Genomic DNA, 17,381 nt, shown 5'->3' with positions numbered 1-17,381 from the left:
GTCAATTAGTGCTAAATGCACCAATCACTGTTTAGCACTAATTGACACACCTGTATAAGAGGATCTGTTGTTTGAGGTATAGTCACGCTTGAAAAAGACGACGGAGGTCGTCGAAACGTTGCTTTGACTTTTTGTGCTGTTTCACTATGAGATACAGGGTAAGCTATTTTATCTTTTGAAATGGATTTATCAGGGGAGCAGAAGGAAAACAATCATGGGTATAAATGTCAGGGGGCTCTAGTTTTCACCAGTGCTGCTCCTTTGCTCCCCACCACCTTTTCACTGTGCAGTCTCCTAGTTCCCCAGACTCTGGTGTTTTCCTCATCCTTCTTGGATCTTTTTTTGTGAGAGTATATGGTGCTCATCTGATGTCTCCCAGTCTCTAAATACTAAACCTTGGTTTCCTCCTCCAAACACTCTTTAACAATGGCTATTTTGCAGTCTTTCTCCTAAGCAAAAGGCAATAGCATTAGCAGTAAAGTGTTATACAGACATGTTAATGCCATTATTGAACAAGCTTGTTTCCTTGCCCGTCCTGATCACCTTGATTGTGTGCATATTCTAAGTACTTAAAAGGCAACTATCACTTTAACAACTTCTAACATGTCATAGCAACATGTCAGAAGATTTTATCAGTGGGAGTCCAGGTACAAAGACCCCCCCCCCCCCCCAATCACTAAAATGAAAAGCCGGGCCTGTTTGTTTTTCACACAGTGCTGCAAACAGTGTACAAGTTTCTGGAACCTTTTCCAGCTCCATCAGCTGGTACCATCAAAGAGTACAGTAAGCGGAGGACCTAGGTAGTTCCTATCAGAAAAGGCTGGGTAAAGGGTGAAAAACAGGTGAGCCCTTAGGCTCTGCACTAGAGATGAGTGAACTTTTCAAAAGATTTCATAGTTTAAAGCATCTACATGATACGGGGGTATTCTATTTGGTTGAATTTAGGGCTCTACATGTCAGCAACATCATTATCTTTTCAATATCTCAAAGTCTTTTTTTTTTTTTTTTAACTTCAATATTCACCATTACAGGGTCTATGCAGGAAATTCACCATTACAGGGTCTATGCAGGAAAAAGGTCACAAATGCAGTGAAGGAGCAGCAGTAGTCATTGGAGGCCAGTGGAGGTCCAGCAATAGTCATTTAAGGCCAGTACAGGAGCAGCAGTAGTCAACATGGAGGCCAGGCAGGAGCAGCAGTAGCCAACATAGAGGCCAGACAAGATCAGCAGTAGCCAACATGGAGGCCAGGCAGGATCAGCAGTAGCCAACATGGAGGCCAGGCAGGATCAGCAGTAGCCAACATGAAGGCCAGGCAGGAGCAACAGTAGCCAACATGGAGGGCAGGCAGGAGCAACAGTAGTCAACAGGGAGGGCAGGCAGGATCAGCAGTAGCCAACATGGAGGCCAGGCGGGAGCAACAGTACTCAACATGGAGGCCAGGCAGGATCAGCAGTAGTCAACATGGAGGCCAGGCAGGAGCAGCAGTAGCCAACATGGAGGCCAGGCAGGAGCAGCAGTAGCCAATATGGAGGGCAGGCAGGATCAGCAGTAGCCAACATGCAGGCCAGGCAGGAATAACAGTAGCCAACATGGAGGGCAGGCAGGAGCAACAGTAGTCAACATGGAGGGCAGGCAGGATCAGCAGTAGCCAACATGGAGGCCAGGCAGGAGCAACAGTAGTCAACATGGAGGGCAGGCAGGATCAGCAGTAACCAACATGGAGGCCAGGCAGGAGCAGCCATAGCCAACATGGAGGCCAAGCAGGAGCAACAGTAGCCAGCATGGAGGGCAGGCAGGAGCAACAGTAGTCAACATGGAGGGCAGGCAGGATCAGCAGTAGCCAACATGGAGACCAGGCAGGAGAAACAGTAGTCAACATGGAGGGCAGGCAGGATCAGCAGTGACCAACATGGAGGCCAGGCAGGAGCAGCAGTAGCCAACATGGAGGCCAAGCAGGAGCAGCAGAAGTCAAGATGGATGCCAGTTAAGTCCCAGCAGTAGTCAACATGGAGGCAAATTAAGGCCAAGCAGTAGCCAACAAGGAGGCAAGTGCAGGCACACCAGTAGTCAACCTAGATGCCAGTTAAGGCCCAGCAGTAGCCAACAAGAAGGCAAGGGCAGGCACACCAGTAGTCAACCTAGATGCCAGTTAAGGTCCAGAAGTAGCACACATGGAGGCAAGGGCAGGCACACCAGTAGTCAACCTGCATGCCAGTTAAGGCCCAGCAGTAGCCAATATGGAGGCAAGGGCAGGCACACCAGTGGTTAACCTAGATGCCAGTTAAGGCCCAGCAGTAGCCAACATGGAGGAAAGAGAAAGCACACCAGTAGTCAACCTAGATGCCAGTTAAGGCCCAGCAGTAGCCAACATGGAGGCAAGGGCAGGCACACCAGTAGTCAACCTAGATACCAGTTAAGGCCCAGCAGTAGACAACATGGAGGCAAGGGCAGGCATAGCAGTAGTCAACATGGAGGCAAGGGCAGGCCCAGCAGTAGTCAACATGGATGCCAGTTAAGGCCCAGCAGTAGCCAACATGGAGGCAAGGGCAGACACACCAGTAGTCACCCTAGATGCCAGTTAAGGCCCAGCAGTAGTCAACATGGATGCCAGTTAAGGCCCAGCAGTAGCCAACATGGAGGCAAGGGCAGGCACAGCAGTACTCAACATGGAGGCCAGGCAGGATCAGCAGTAGTCAACATGGAGGCCAGGCAGGAGCAGCAGTAGCCAACATGGAGGCCAGGCAGGAGCAGCAGTAGCCAATATGGAGGGCAGGCAGGATCAGCAGTAGCCAACATGGAGGCCAGGCAGGAACAACAGTAGCCAACATGGAGGGCAGGCAGGAGCAACAGTAGTCAACATGGAGGGCAGGCAGGATCAGCAGTAGCCAACATGGAGGCCAGGCAGGAGCAACAGTAGTCAACATGGAGGGCAGGCAGGATCAGCAGTAACCAACATGGAGGCCAGGCAGGAGCAGCCATAGCCAACATGGAGGCCAAGCAGGAGCAACAGTAGCCAGCATGGAGGGCAGGCAGGAGCAACAGTAGTCAACATGGAGGGCAGGCAGGATCAGCAGTAGCCAACATGGAGACCAGGCAGGAGAAACAGTAGTCAACATGGAGGGCAGGCAGGATCAGCAGTGACCAACATGGAGGCCAGGCAGGAGCAGCAGTAGCCAACATGGAGGCCAAGCAGGAGCAGCAGAAGTCAAGATGGATGCCAGTTAAGTCCCAGCAGTAGTCAACATGGAGGCAAATTAAGGCCAAGCAGTAGCCAACAAGGAGGCAAGTGCAGGCACACCAGTAGTCAACCTAGATGCCAGTTAAGGCCCAGCAGTAGCCAACAAGAAGGCAAGGGCAGGCACACCAGTAGTCAACCTAGATGCCAGTTAAGGTCCAGAAGTAGCACACAGGGAGGCAAGGGCAGGCACACCAGTAGTCAACCTGCATGCCAGTTAAGGCCCAGCAGTAGACAAGATGGAGGCAAGGGCAGGCACACCAGTGGTTAACCTAGATGCCAGTTAAGGCCCAGCAGTAGCCAACATGGAGGAAAGAGAAAGCACACCAGTAGTCAACCTAGATGCCAGTTAAGGCCCAGCAGTAGCCAACATGGAGGCAAGGGCAGGCACACCAGTAGTCAACCTAGATACCAGTTAAGGCCCAGCAGTAGACAACATGGAGGCAAGGGCAGGCATAGCAGTAGTCAACATGGAGGCAAGGGCAGGCCCAGCAGTAGTCAACATGGATGCCAGTTAAGGCCCAGCAGTAGCCAACATGGAGGCAAGGGCAGACACACCAGTAGTCACCCTAGATGCCAGTTAAGGCCCAGCAGTAGTCAACATGGATGCCAGTTAAGGCCCAGCAGTAGCCAACATGGAGGCAAGGGCAGGCACAGCAGTAGTCAACATGGATGGCAGTTAAGACCCAGCAGTAGACAACATGGAGCCAAGGGCAGGAGCAACAGTAGTCAACATGGAGGCCAGGCAGGAGCAACAGTAGCCAACATGGAGGCCAGGCAGGAGCAGCAGTAGCCAACTTGGAGGCCAGAACAGGAGCAGCAGTAGCCAACATGGAGGCAAGGGCAGGCACAGCAGTAGTCAACATGGATGCCAGTTAAGGCCCAGCAGTAGCCAACATGGAGCCAAGGGCAGGAGCAACAGTAGTCAACATGGAGGCCAGGCAGAAGCAACAGTAGCCAACATGGAGGCCAGTACAGGAGCAGCAGTAGCCAACATGGAGGCAAGGGCAGGCACAGCAGTAGTCAACATGGATGCCAGTTAAGGCCCAGCAGTAGCCAATATGGAGGCCAGTGAAGGCACAGCAGTAGTCAACATAGATGCCAGTTAAGGCACAGCAGTAGCCAACATGGAGGCAAGGGCAGGCACAGCAGTAGTCAACATGGAGGCAAGAGCAGGCACAGCAGTAGTCAACATGGATGCCAGTTAAGACCCAGCAGTAGCCAATATGGAGGCCAGTGAAGGCACAGCAGTAGTCAACATGGATGCCAGTTAATGCCCAGCAGTAGCCAATATGGAGGCCAGTGAAGGCACAGCAGTAGTCAACATGGATACCAGTTAAGGCACAGCAGTAGCCAACATGGAGGCAAGGGCAGGCACAGCAGTAGTCAACATGGAGGCAAGGGCAGGCACAGCAGTAGTCAACATGGAGGCAAGGGTAGGCACAGCAGTAGTCAACATGGAGGCCAGTGAAGGCCCAGCAGTAGCCAACATGGAGGCAAGGGCAGACACAGCAGTAGTCAAGATGGAGGCCAGTGAAGGCCCAGCAGTAGCCAATATGGAGGCCAGTGAAGGCCCAGCAGTAGCCAATTTGGAGGCCAGTGAAGGCCCAACAGTAGCAAATATGGAAGCCAGTGAAGGCCCAGCAGTAGCTAAGATGGAGGCCAGGGCAGGAGGAGCAGTTGTAATGGGGTGACATGAGCAGCAGAAGCAGAATAATGAGGTCCATGGACAGGTGAGAGGTAGCAGGGCAGCAGGAATGGTGGAATGACCAGTAAGGTCACATAAAGGCCATAATAGATGCAGAAAAGGTCCTACATCTTGGTGACAACAGGACCAAATCCTACTCTGTGGTATCAGGAGCAGGTGTCACAAAGTCCTTATCTATCCATGTGGCATTCATTTTGATGAAAGTCAGACGTTCCACACTATCACAGGACAATCTGGTTCTCCTGGGACTGACAATATGACCTGCTGCGCTGAAAACTCGCTCGGATGACACACTGCTGGCCAGACAGGAGAGTATGTCCAAAGCAAATTCAGCGAGTTGTGGCCAGTCATCAGCCTGCCCGTGGCTGCATGAAAGCGTGCATCATGGACATCAAGCTCAGACTGGTGCTGCTGCTCATGCCACCCAAGCTGCTAGAGGAGGATGTGGAGGAGGCAGCGCTGCTGGTGTGGCCCTGGTGAGAATGGCGTGAATGAGAGCGCCGTGTTCCAAAGGCTGCCACTAACTGTGCACCCAGCTCCTCTCTATAATAATTCATTTTTTCCTCCCACTGGGAAGGGTGAATGAATTCACACAGCTTGTTGCAATACCGTGGGTCCAGTAGTGTGGCCAGCCAGAACTCCTTTGCAAGCGTGGGTCAGCCCGAAAACATATCAACATGCGCTTAGCCATTTCCACCAGGGAGTGGGAAGGAGTCCCCGCCTCCGTCTCCACAGCATACTGCCAATGGGTACTGCCTCCATCCTCCTCATAGCCCTGCATATCCTCCTCTGGCCCCCCTCTGGTCTGGCAGGAAGGCTCATCTCCTTCTCCTCCACCCGTCTCCCCTGAGAGTTCCTGTGCGTTCAGGTCCTCTTCCTCCTCAACTTCCTCTCCCTCCTCTTCCGCCAAGCCTTCCTCCAGTGACCCAGGCTGTGACAGTGGCAAGACCTCTTCCCCCTCGCCACTGAGTCGCATCAGCATCAGCTCCAGTACATGAAGCATGGGTATGATGGCGCTCAGTCCTGTGTCTTGCCCAATGACCAGAAAGGTGGCCTCCTCAAAGGGTCATAGCAAGCGGCAGGTGTCACGCATGAGCTGCCACTGGCCGAGCTCCAGGTTACACAGGGGAGAGTCACCGTGTCCGCCTGCATCAAGAGGAAATCAGTCAAGGCCTTCCTCTGCTCATAGAGCCTGTCCAGCATGTGGAGGGTGGAGTTCCACCACGTGGCTACATCGCAAATGAGACAATGGTTGGGAAGACCATTCCTCCACTGCAGGTCGAGGAGGATGTGGTGAGAGCGACTTGAATGGCTGAAATGGTTACCCAGCTTTCGAGCCATTGACAGCACAGTCTGTAAATGGGATGAAGACTTTAGAAAGTGTGTAACTATTAGGTTTAAAACATGTGCCATACACGGGGCGTGCCTCATACCTCCTCGACGCAGCGCGGAGAGAATGTTGCTCCCATTGTCACTCACCACCGTCCCAACTTTAAGATGGCATGGAGTCAGCCACGAGAGGATTTCCGTCTCGAGCAGGCGGTGCAGCTCTTCCCCTGTGTGTCTCCTTTTACCCAGGCAGGCTAGATGCAGCACAGCGTGACACCTCCGTGCTACACCCAAGTGGTACAAGGGAGGAACACTGGCGGTTGAGGAGGTTTTGGACCTACTGGAGGAGGTGGAGGAGGACCGCGACACAGGAACCCTGCTGTGACAACTGGATGGTGTCATTGCCCTTCCCTGGCCAAGTTGCTGGGGGTTCCGCCAGCCATATTACATTTACCCAATGAGCAGTAATGGACATATACTGCCCTTGCCTGTAATTACAGCTCCAAAAATGTACATGTACATGTAAATGTAAATGTACATGTAAATGTACATGTCTGCTCACTGAATGGCTCAGCGAGTCAGCAACCTTTTCGTGAACATAGCTATACATGGCCGGGATAGCTGTGTTGGAAAAGTGTCGTCCCGAGTTGACAACTTTAAACGGCAGAGCCTGGAGCACCAGCAACTTGGCCAGGTGGGCATTCAGCTTGACTGCTGCGGGATTGCTGGGTGCATATGTCTGCCTCCAGTATAGGGACTCCATAATGACATGCTGCCTACTGCTAGCAACACAGGGGCCACCAGCCGAAGAAGGGAGTGAAGCCACACTACCTTTCACAGAGGAGGTCTGACTCTGTGAAAGGCCCCCCTGACTACTGCTGCTTCCTGCTGCTGTTGACCGTGGCTCTGCCTGGGCCTGCTGTGACTCACTATCACCCCGTTTCTCCCAGGCGGAAAGGTGGTGGCGCTTCATATGGGCAGCCATAGCGCTGGTGCCAGGATGGCAACTCTTCCCTCTTTTAATGCGCCTGTCGCACAAGAGACAGATGACCACAAAGGTATCCTCCGGGCACTTTTTAAAAACTGCCACACAGGCGAGGAGTAGAGTCTAGTACCAACAGGCTGTGAAGATAGGCGGGCGTTGCCGATACTAGGACCTGCAGTGGAGGAGGTTTCCCCAGTGGTCATCTGCTTGTCCCAGCTACGCTTCCGACTTGTTAGTTGACTACTGCTGCCTGTCTGCTTTTTAGTTGTGGTGGGCCTGCTGGCGGACGAATTCCCGGTTGACGAATCCGTTGAATAAGCCAAATCCTGCCGTGGATCCCATGTAACATCTGATGTAGCATCATCCTGTTCCAGAATGATGCTATCATCCTCATCAGGCTCCTGCCCAGCCCTCTCTCGTTTACTGCCTACTGCTCTCCTGCCAGGCCTAACATGGGCCTGCTCTGATATCGCCTCCAACACAGCTTTTGATTGTCCCCTGTCTCTTCCCCCACGTGCTCATCATCATCAAAAAGCAGTTGGCTGCTCATAGACGCCAACAGTTCCCTTGCAGGCGGCGAGTCAAAAGTTAGTGGGATGTTGCTGAGGATGTCAGATGGAAGACGTGGGGGAATTGCTGCGTGCCCGTGCCAAGTCAGGGTCGTGTCCGAGGTACCCACAGATACCTGGCTGGCTGTCTCTCTACTCATCCTTGTGGACGTCGAAGTGTGAGCCAGCCACTTCAGGACTGTGGAATTAGACGTGTGGACACAACCCTGGTGTGACAAAGGAAGCTCAGGCCTGCCACTGGAACCTCTACCTGCGCTACTTCCTCTTTTGCCCCTTGAGCCAAACTCTCTGCCTGAAACGCTTTGTGAGGTCTCCTGCTGCTGCTGAACCATGACTTTATATTCAAATTCTGATTGCTACAGTATTTTCTGTAATATATAGGACTTGTGTATATATATATATATATATATATATATATATATATATATGACTTGTAATATATAGGACAAGTATAGAAATTGTCTATATATATATATATATAGCCCTTTTTTTAAGATATTCTGCCATACACCTGCACCAGGTATTTTTGTCTCTCAGGATAAGACGGATGTGATATACACACTATCAATCAGAAGGGTCCAAGTATAGAAATTGACTATATATATAGCACTTTTTTTTAAGGTATAATGCTATACACCTGCACCAGGTATTTTTGTCTCTCAGGATAAGACGGATGTGATATACACACTATCAATCAGAAGGGTCCAAGTATAAAAATTGTCTATATATATAGCACTTTTTTAAAAAAATATAATGCTATACACCTGCACCAGGTATTTTTGTCTCTCAGGATAAGACGGATGTGATATACACACTATCAATCAGAAGGGTCCAAGGATAGAAATTGTGTTTATATATAGCACTTTTTTAAAGATATAATGCTATACACCTGCACCAGGTATTTTTGTCTCTCAGGATAAGATGGATGTGATATACACTATCAATCAGAAGGGTCCAAGTATAGAAATTGTGTATATATATATATATATATATATATATAGCACCTTTTTTAAAGATATAATGCTATACACCTGCTCCAGGTATTTTTGTCTCTCAGGATAAGACGGATGTGATATACACACTATCAATCAGAAGGGTCCAAGTACAGAAATTGTCTACATATATATAGCACTTTTCTTAAGATATAATGCTATACACCTGCACCAGGTATTTTGTCTCTCAGGATAAGACGGATGTGATATACACACTATCAGATGTAAAGGACTTGTATATCTGCACAGCACGTTTTGGTTCTGTGCAACCTTTGCTGTCCTATGCCTAATCTATCTATCTTTACCGACGTCACACAGGGGGTGGGCTAGTGCAAGATCCCTGCTGTTTGGATGTGTTCCGGGCATCATGGGAAAGCGCTTTTCCCGCCCACTGCCATTTTAGAAAGCGGGGGGGGGGGGGAATCGGAGCGGATTTCCAAAAATCTGAATCCGATTGGACTCGGATTTTTGGAAAAATCCGAACCGGATCCCATACCAGCCAAACCGGTTCACTCATCTCTACTCTGCACCTCAGTATAGCCATATGCCAAAATGAAAGAGACCCAGGAATTCATAACATCTGACAGGTAGGCATCATGCCAAGAGGTTTTTGAAAGTCTTTATCATTTCAATAACACAACAGTATGCCATCTCAGTGCTGTCACACAAATATTATACATGAGAAAATATGGCATACAGCCATAAGCCAACAATGCAGCATTATCAAGTTGTATTCCTGTAAAATATATTAAACATTCCTTTTTAAAAATGTATTATTGTTGTATTGACAGTTGAGCAAACTTACAGTAAGCTAATGACTGTATCTATGTTTTCTAGGCAGTCTTCAGGCTGCATCCATATTCTCCAGACTGCAGGAATCAAAATGCTGATAGTTCCAGTTCGCGCAAACCCAAACGTTCTGTAAGTATGCACATCTCTAGTTCTCTATTATACTATTAGGCTATGTGCACACTTCGTTCTTTTCACCGAACAGCGTCCGGAAACAATAGCTGTTCACACAATGTAAAATACAGCCGGCGGACGTACTTTACATTATAGTAAATGGTTAATTGATTTTAGGGCACACCTGATGGTGCTCACATGTCAATTGTGAAAAGATAATGTTCATACAGCCAATACAGAGGTATCAGGAACAGCAGCAGGAACGTGCAACGGCAGCGGGAATGTGCAACTATACAACGGACAGTGTTATACGTGGTGGGAACATAGTCTTAGGTTGTAATTATTAGATACACCTATGACATTTAGAGTGAATTCACACTTGGAACATTAGAAATATCTAGATCAACTGCCTCCTTCATCTACTGTAGATGGGTGCTTTCAGAAATTAATGGGCTGCAGAAATTGTAGGCTCTGTTCACAAGGAGTAAAACTGGCGGAATTCCGCGGGCAGAATTCTCTGCCACGGAATTCTGCCAGCCTCCGTGTCATATTGGGAGTCTATGGGAGGCTTGCGCACCTCCTCTCTCCGCGCTGAAGAATGGACATGTGAATTCTTTAGCGTCGAGAGTAGAGGTGAGCCTCCCATAGACTCCCAGTATGACACAGAGGCTGGCGGGATTCCGGGGCAGAGAATTCCGCCAGTTTTACGTGTTTTACGTGTAAACTGAGCCTTACAGATGAGTGAAAGAGATTTTCAGTCTCAGGAATTTCTTCAATGAATCTGTTGAGTGTGAATTCTCATTAACACCTTGGTGGCCACAAGATCAGGATGTAGCATTAAATCCTACTGGTGCTCAAAGGTCCCATTTTGTACAAAATAATACGTCCATTTGCGGGAAAGGATTTTATTGATGTAGTTAATAGATGTGAATTCACATGAGCCCTTTAGGTTTCCTCATACTCTTGTTCCCTGCTAAATAAGAGTATTTTGGAGTGAAGGTGGGAAATGACCTAATATTACCTTATGGCTATGTTCACACAACGTTTTTTCAGCTCCATTTAAAATGACATCCGTCATTTTGAGTCTAAAATAACAGATATCGTTTCGCCAAATCGCAGCAATAACAGACGTTTTTTTAAATATCAAAATTGGCCGCCTTTTCTCTATTTTCGACGCTGTGTGAACGTAGCCATTATCAAACAAATTAATTTAGCCAAAAATTACCCAGTATTTGATTAAAACTTGAAATAATTTGACATCTATTTGTGATGTCCTTTGCACAGTATATTACAATATGTAAGCCTTTTTTAGTTAACATGAACTGCAACAAATTCCAACCTAGCTGCAGCCCACAATGGTGCTATATACAAGAATGAAGTATTGTATATACCAATGCTTGTGGGGAGTGTATTCTAAGCACAAACTGCCTGCAAAGAATAGATCGACAGAAGACATTAATTACCGGGAATCAAACATTGCCATGAAGTGAGGGTATCTGACATTCCCATCTTCGTCAAGGGGGATTCTGTCAAGTAGCTGCTCAAAGTCTTCATCAGTAATCTCCACACCGAACCTGAAACAGAAGTTAGTGCCAGTCAGTCAAAGAGCTGGTTTGGCTCGCAGGCACCCTCAATAATCCAAGCATATGGTTGCCATTAACTCTTTGTCACCTCATTGCCCCTCGCCAGCCAGAGCACACACGTGAATATCAGAGGTTAATCAGGTTTTTCAGCAGTGAAAGAATTTCAAGCCCAAAACCCTGACAGAGAGCTTGGCCAGATGAGATACCAGCATAGAGAGCCATGTCGGATTGTCCTCTCTGTAAGACCGTATTCATTAGGCTAAAACAGTGGTATCGCTTAAACAAGCTAGCACTTCAAAAGGGCTTTTCAGTCGCCTTGGTTGGCATGAAAGGAAATGTACAAAAACATTGCTTTTCATGAGAAAAAGAAGTGAATTTGGAAAGAATATTGTAAAAAAAAAAAAAGCCCTAAAGAAACCTTGCATACATATATTCCAAAGTGGTTGTATGTATTCAATAGCAAATAAGTGTTTTCATCCCCGAAGCACAATTTAATCCCTAAAACACAGGAATAAATCAGGATGATTTAAGAAAATAATGATGAACAAGGCCTCATTCATTATGTGGAGAGGCTGATAATGGACAGCTGACTTCGGATGGAAGAAGGTTGCAGAGGGGATGGGAATAGCGGTAAGTTCCTTTACTTGTCGCAAGGGTAAAGAACACTATGCCAAAAGTAACCATTCAACTCATTTTGCAGACTGTTCATCACTTTGACAGATTTATGTAAATAAAATAGACCTTTGTAAAAAATACAGAAAGATTCCCTGTCATGGCTTTAGACATAAATGTCTTTCTCAGGCCTAAATAGGCCACTTACTTAAATGTCCTGTAAAGTTATGTATATCACAGCTCATTAGCATATAAAAGGCAATTCTCTCTGTCCCTATATTGTACGTACAGGGTATATAGCCCTTCACAATAAAATATGGTAATATGTTTAATGCAATTATATCAGCTCTTTAAAGGTTAGATGCATTAACCTCTAGAGACATATGAAATGAAGACAAGTAATATTTAGCATTACAAACCCACACTTCTACAACATGAAGATGTTAAGGGCTTAGTATGAAGGACATCTGCTTAGACTCCAAGCGATGGGGGGTCAGTATTGGAATACATTTTACATTTAATATAATATATTATCAATAATAAATAGATGGACAAGTCTACAAAATAAAATGAACTAGAGATTTAATTTTTATGCATATACAGGCACCGATTATCAGATGTTTTAAATCATTGCATGATTATTGGTAAGAAAAGAAAGACACAGGAAAACAGAGTTACGTTACAGCATGGACATGTCTCCTGAGCAATATGAAATCACACACTACCCTGAAGGCTTCTTATCTTAAAGATAGCAAGTCCAGCATTGCAGGGGCAATCCAGTGAGCTGAAAAGGTATCCCTTTATTCATGCCTTGGAGGCCCATTTCCAGGTTTGTGTCATCTCTGCCGAATACAATCTAAGCTGGTTTGAACGGTTTGGGCTGCGATGGTGAGACAGGTACTAAATTGTGAAAGGCTTATGTAGGCAAAATTATGCTACAGTGGCTAGTATACACACAGTTGTGACAACATTGTGCGACCATTGGCCATTGCAAGTGGGCATGAGTTTGCTAACATAGAGCTTTCTCAGCATTGTATCTGTCCCGCCTGCACCCTAGTGGAAGAGGTATTGGACGGAGACAGCGTGACGCCAAAAGTTAGCCACCAGGAAACAAGGAAAGGTAAATTATATATGAGGTACTGTGCCTTATGCACTACTATAACAGCTCTGGCTCATCAAGCCATGGAGTCCACAATTGTCCTGTGGTGTGTGGCACTAAGATATTTTAGAAGATAATTTAAGATGTGGGGTCTCCATGGATCAAGCTTGCCAACCTTAACATCTTTAGCATATTCCTCAACCATTTCTGCACCTTTTTTGCCATCTGGCAGAGGGCATTATCCTGAAAGATCACTGCCATTAGGGAATACTACTGGTATAAAGGGCTGTACTTGGTATGCAACTGTCTTTTGGTAAGTGATACATGTCAAAGTAACATTCACATGAATGCCAGGCCTGAACCTTTTCCAGTAGTACATTGCCCAGAGAATCTCATTGCCTCTGCCAGCTTGCCTTCCTCCCCTAGTCTAGTGCATCCTGGAGATGTGTTTTTCCCTTTAGTTCAGTTCTGATGTTCACATGGTCAGCATGGGCACGGTGATCAGTCTGTGGCTATACAACTTTATACACAGAAAGCTGCGATGCCTTATCTTTCTTCTGACATCTTTCTATTATAGCCAGTATTCTTTTTTTTTTTAAATAAAAAAAACTAGAATGGACAACTTTAGAATGGAAATTTACCCCCAAATTTTCAGAATGCAAGATATTAATATATATACACCATGGGGGACACACTTTCAACACTCTTGACTGGTTATTAAATGGTTTAGCCACTTAGGAGCTATACCATTCTCCCACAGCTATTTATTTCTTTAATCTATGCATATTCAAGATGTCCCTGTGTACTGGTGGCATTGGGGCAGCTGAACTAGGAAACTAGTCAGACATGCGCTTAACATACAACAGGCTTTACTATGAATGACCACAGCATCCCTATAAAAGTTCCATTTTCATGTCAGCCGTCCACACTTCGACAATGGCTCTTATGCATGAGGGTTGAATGGGAGACAGTGACGGAACATTGAGACAATGATAGGATTAGGAGACAATAGTGGGAATCAAGGCGACAGAGGTTGTGAGACAGTGTAGAGGAAGGCATAGGAGCAGCAGGGGAAATGATGAAGGAGAGGACACAAATACTCATAAAATATCAAGCATTGATTTATACACACTCTTATATCTGGAAAAAAATTGGATTAGGCATCAGGGGCTATGTAGTACAGCTGAGGAAGTATGCCTCAATTGTTTCCCAAATGTTGGAAACCTTTACAATTGTCTTTATGACATGTAAGAAAGTTTCCTGAAAATGTAAAAGAAAAATATTTATGAAATGAGAAAATAAGATGCTGCTGTAAAAATGGGGGGGGGGGGGGAAGCCCCATAGGATCTGCAGGGACTGCTCATTCCTTTCCTCCTCTGCTTCTCTCTTCTTCCAAGATGACTCATCGGAGCAGGACCTGCCTTCTCAGCCAATCACTAGCCACAGCAGTGTCCTGTTTCTGCCAGTGATTGACTGAGAGGTCAGGTCCTACTCCAACCTGTTGTCTCAATAGCAGGGAGAAGAGAGGAACTAAGGTTGGCCAGAAGAAACTGCAACTGGAGCTGTGGGAGACCTGGGGTAGGTACCTGGGGTCCCACTTTTTGTTTTTCATTTCTACAGCAGCATCAGAAAAATAAGAAAAAAAGGTGAATCCTTGATTACTTTAACGTCTTAAAGAATTATTTAAAAAATCATTAAAAAAAAACCTTTGCAAGTCCTCCATCAAAAATAATGCATTAACAAAAGTTGTATCACACAATGAAGAGACAGTAATGAAGAGTCAGAAGATTCTTGTGCTACTGAACCAATATTATTGCTTATGTCTTTCCTCCTTGGCATTGTGTTAAAGCGACTCTGTACCCACAATCTGACCCCCCCAAACCACTTGTACCTTCAGATAGCTGCTTTTAATCCAAGATCTGTCCTTGGGTCCGTTCAGCAGGTAATGCAGTTATTGTCCTAAAAAACTACTTTTAAACTTGCAGCCTGTGCCCAACGGGAGTATCGTATCTGTCCCCTAACTTTGCACCACCCCTCCATCCCTCCTACCCACCCTCTCCATCATTATGAATGCCACTGAAACATTTTCTCCTGTCTAAACATTGCACAGGTGCCCTAACGATCCAGCCCATGTGCCGGGCTAACACAGGTGGGGAATAGGAGGCAATCTGCCTCGAGCATTCCTAATGATGAGGAGGGCGGGGAGGAGGGACAGAGAGGTTGTGCCAGCCTAATGCATACACAATCTAGGCCACGCCCGTTGGGCACAGGGCTGCAACTTTAAAAGTTGTTTTTTAGGACAATAACTGCATCACCTGCTGAACGGACCCCAGGACAGATCTTGGATTAAAAGCAGCTATCCAAAGGTACAAGTGGTTTGGGAAGGACAGATTGTGGGTACAGAGTCGCTTTAACACGTGCAGGAATTCTCCAGCCCAGAAAACTGCCAAAACATCTGCTTATATAGAGGTGATCAAACTGGCTTTTGACTAATTAATTAAGGGCATTTATGCTGCGTTTACATGGAACGATTATCGTGCGAATTCGCACGATAACGATCGAATTCGAACAATAATTGTACGTGTAAACGCTGCAAACGATCAAGCGACGAGCGATAAATCGTTCATTTTGGTCTTTCAAAAAGTTCTCAAATCGTTGTTGATCGTTTGCAAAATATTTGCAGATCGTTCCGTGTAAACAGTCGTTCACCGATTTACCCTATGTGTGAGATGGGCGTAAGCGATCGCAAAATGATCGCAAAACGAATTTTCCGTACGATATATCGTACCATCTAAACGCTGATCGTTATGAAGAACACATTGTTACTTCAACATTGTTAATCCTACTATCGGGCGAATTATCATTCCGTGTAAACGTAGCATTAGTTTGCAGCACCTGGCTACTACTTAGCCTCTTAATTCTCATGAAAGCAGTAAAGATGTATCACACATGGTTTCTGAATTTTGGTCTAGTTTTTGTTATATAAATAATTGCATTGTAACCTTTGGAAGGTGTGGTTGTTCATCCAATGTTGTATTTCCTTAATATTAAGACCTCCAATGACCAGATATTTATACTGTCCTGATACATAAAACCATAGAATTTAAGGAGGGTCTACTTTTTTATCATAATTGTTAGTCCATGTCTAACTATGACTGTAATAAAAAAAAATACCTGCTCTCTATTGCTGCTCGGAATTCCTGTTGACTTATGACATTTCTCTTGAATTTATCGATTTTCCTAAAAAGAAAATAATATATTAGCCAGGGCATGCTGTATTCTTTATATTAGAAATACTGTACAGTTATCCGGAGAAGTTTTCCCCAAAACTCTAAGATCAGATATACAGATCATTCAAAAGTGTAAAATTTGCACCCAAGGGCTACTACTGGTGGGGACCTGTGTGGCTTGAACTGTTGTTGGAGACACTGTAGGGCTGTACACATTCTATTATATATATTATAAGCAACTTGATGAAGCAAACCAGGTAAAACTGTTACTGTGTTATACCTAGTGCTGGGAGTAGGGTAATACACAATTCTGCATGATTCTTGAATCTATGTGTCATATACTGTACCTACCCAGTTTTATGCAGACCCCCTTATTAGAGAGGTATCTCTAATACCTGAGAGGAGGAGATACGGTAGAATAGCGGCCATGTGTGGATGCTACACAGTTCATATTGTTGCAAACTTCTCCGCTGTTTCTGTGTTTATGAATGAAAGCGGACTCCTTGAAACACCATAGGGCTATGTTCACACTACGTATATTTCAGTCAGTATTGCGGTCCTCATATTGCAACCAAAACCAGGAGTGGATTAAAAACACAGAAAGGATCTGTTCACACAATGGTGAAATTGAGTGGATGGCCGCCATATAACAGTAAATAACGGCCATTATTTCAATATAACAGCCGTTGTTCTAAAATAACAGCAAATATTTGCCATTATATGGCGGCCATCCACTCAATTTAAACATTGTGTGAACAGATCCTTTCTGTGTTTTTAATCCACTCCTGGTTTTGGTTGCAATATGAGGACCACAATACTCAATATACACAAGTAAACCACAACTTAAAAAGCCCTTATTTTGCCCTGAGCTGGTCCTGCATCCCATGTCCACAGTACAGTACACTGCAGTAGTTCACTGTATAGACCAGGACTGCTTGTGTCAGCCTGTTCAGCTTAATGCACTCTCCAGTACTAAGTCTTAGCATAGCAGAGAGGAGTAGGTGCTGTCCTGTGATTCGACAGTGGTGTAATAGACAGTGGTGTTTAGACAGAGAGGTATGCACCCAATAACATTGATTTTACAGGCCTCACAAAAGATTAAATCAGCCAATCAGCGGCTCATTGACTGCTTTAG

The 17,381-nt window shown here is 46.0% G+C and overlaps 1 protein-coding gene across 1 annotated transcript in view; it reads right to left on the bottom strand.

Annotated features, from left to right (window-relative positions):
- The window catches only part of LOC138797497 (EF-hand calcium-binding domain-containing protein 6-like), a 105,647-nt gene that overhangs the window by 35,344 nt on the left and 52,922 nt on the right, over positions 1-17,381 (bottom strand). The window contains exons 12-13 of the mRNA XM_069977738.1: positions 16,191-16,256; positions 11,186-11,296 (exon numbers count right to left, since the gene is read on the bottom strand). Of these exons, the coding sequence (XP_069833839.1) occupies positions 11,186-11,296; positions 16,191-16,256 (177 nt within the window). The remainder of the gene's footprint in view (positions 1-11,185; positions 11,297-16,190; positions 16,257-17,381) is intronic.

Source organism: Dendropsophus ebraccatus, chromosome 7 (genome assembly GCF_027789765.1).
Source record: "Dendropsophus ebraccatus isolate aDenEbr1 chromosome 7, aDenEbr1.pat, whole genome shotgun sequence".
Lineage (NCBI taxonomy): Eukaryota > Metazoa > Chordata > Amphibia > Anura > Hylidae > Dendropsophus > Dendropsophus ebraccatus.
This window is presented reverse-complemented; position numbering and strand designations above follow the sequence as displayed.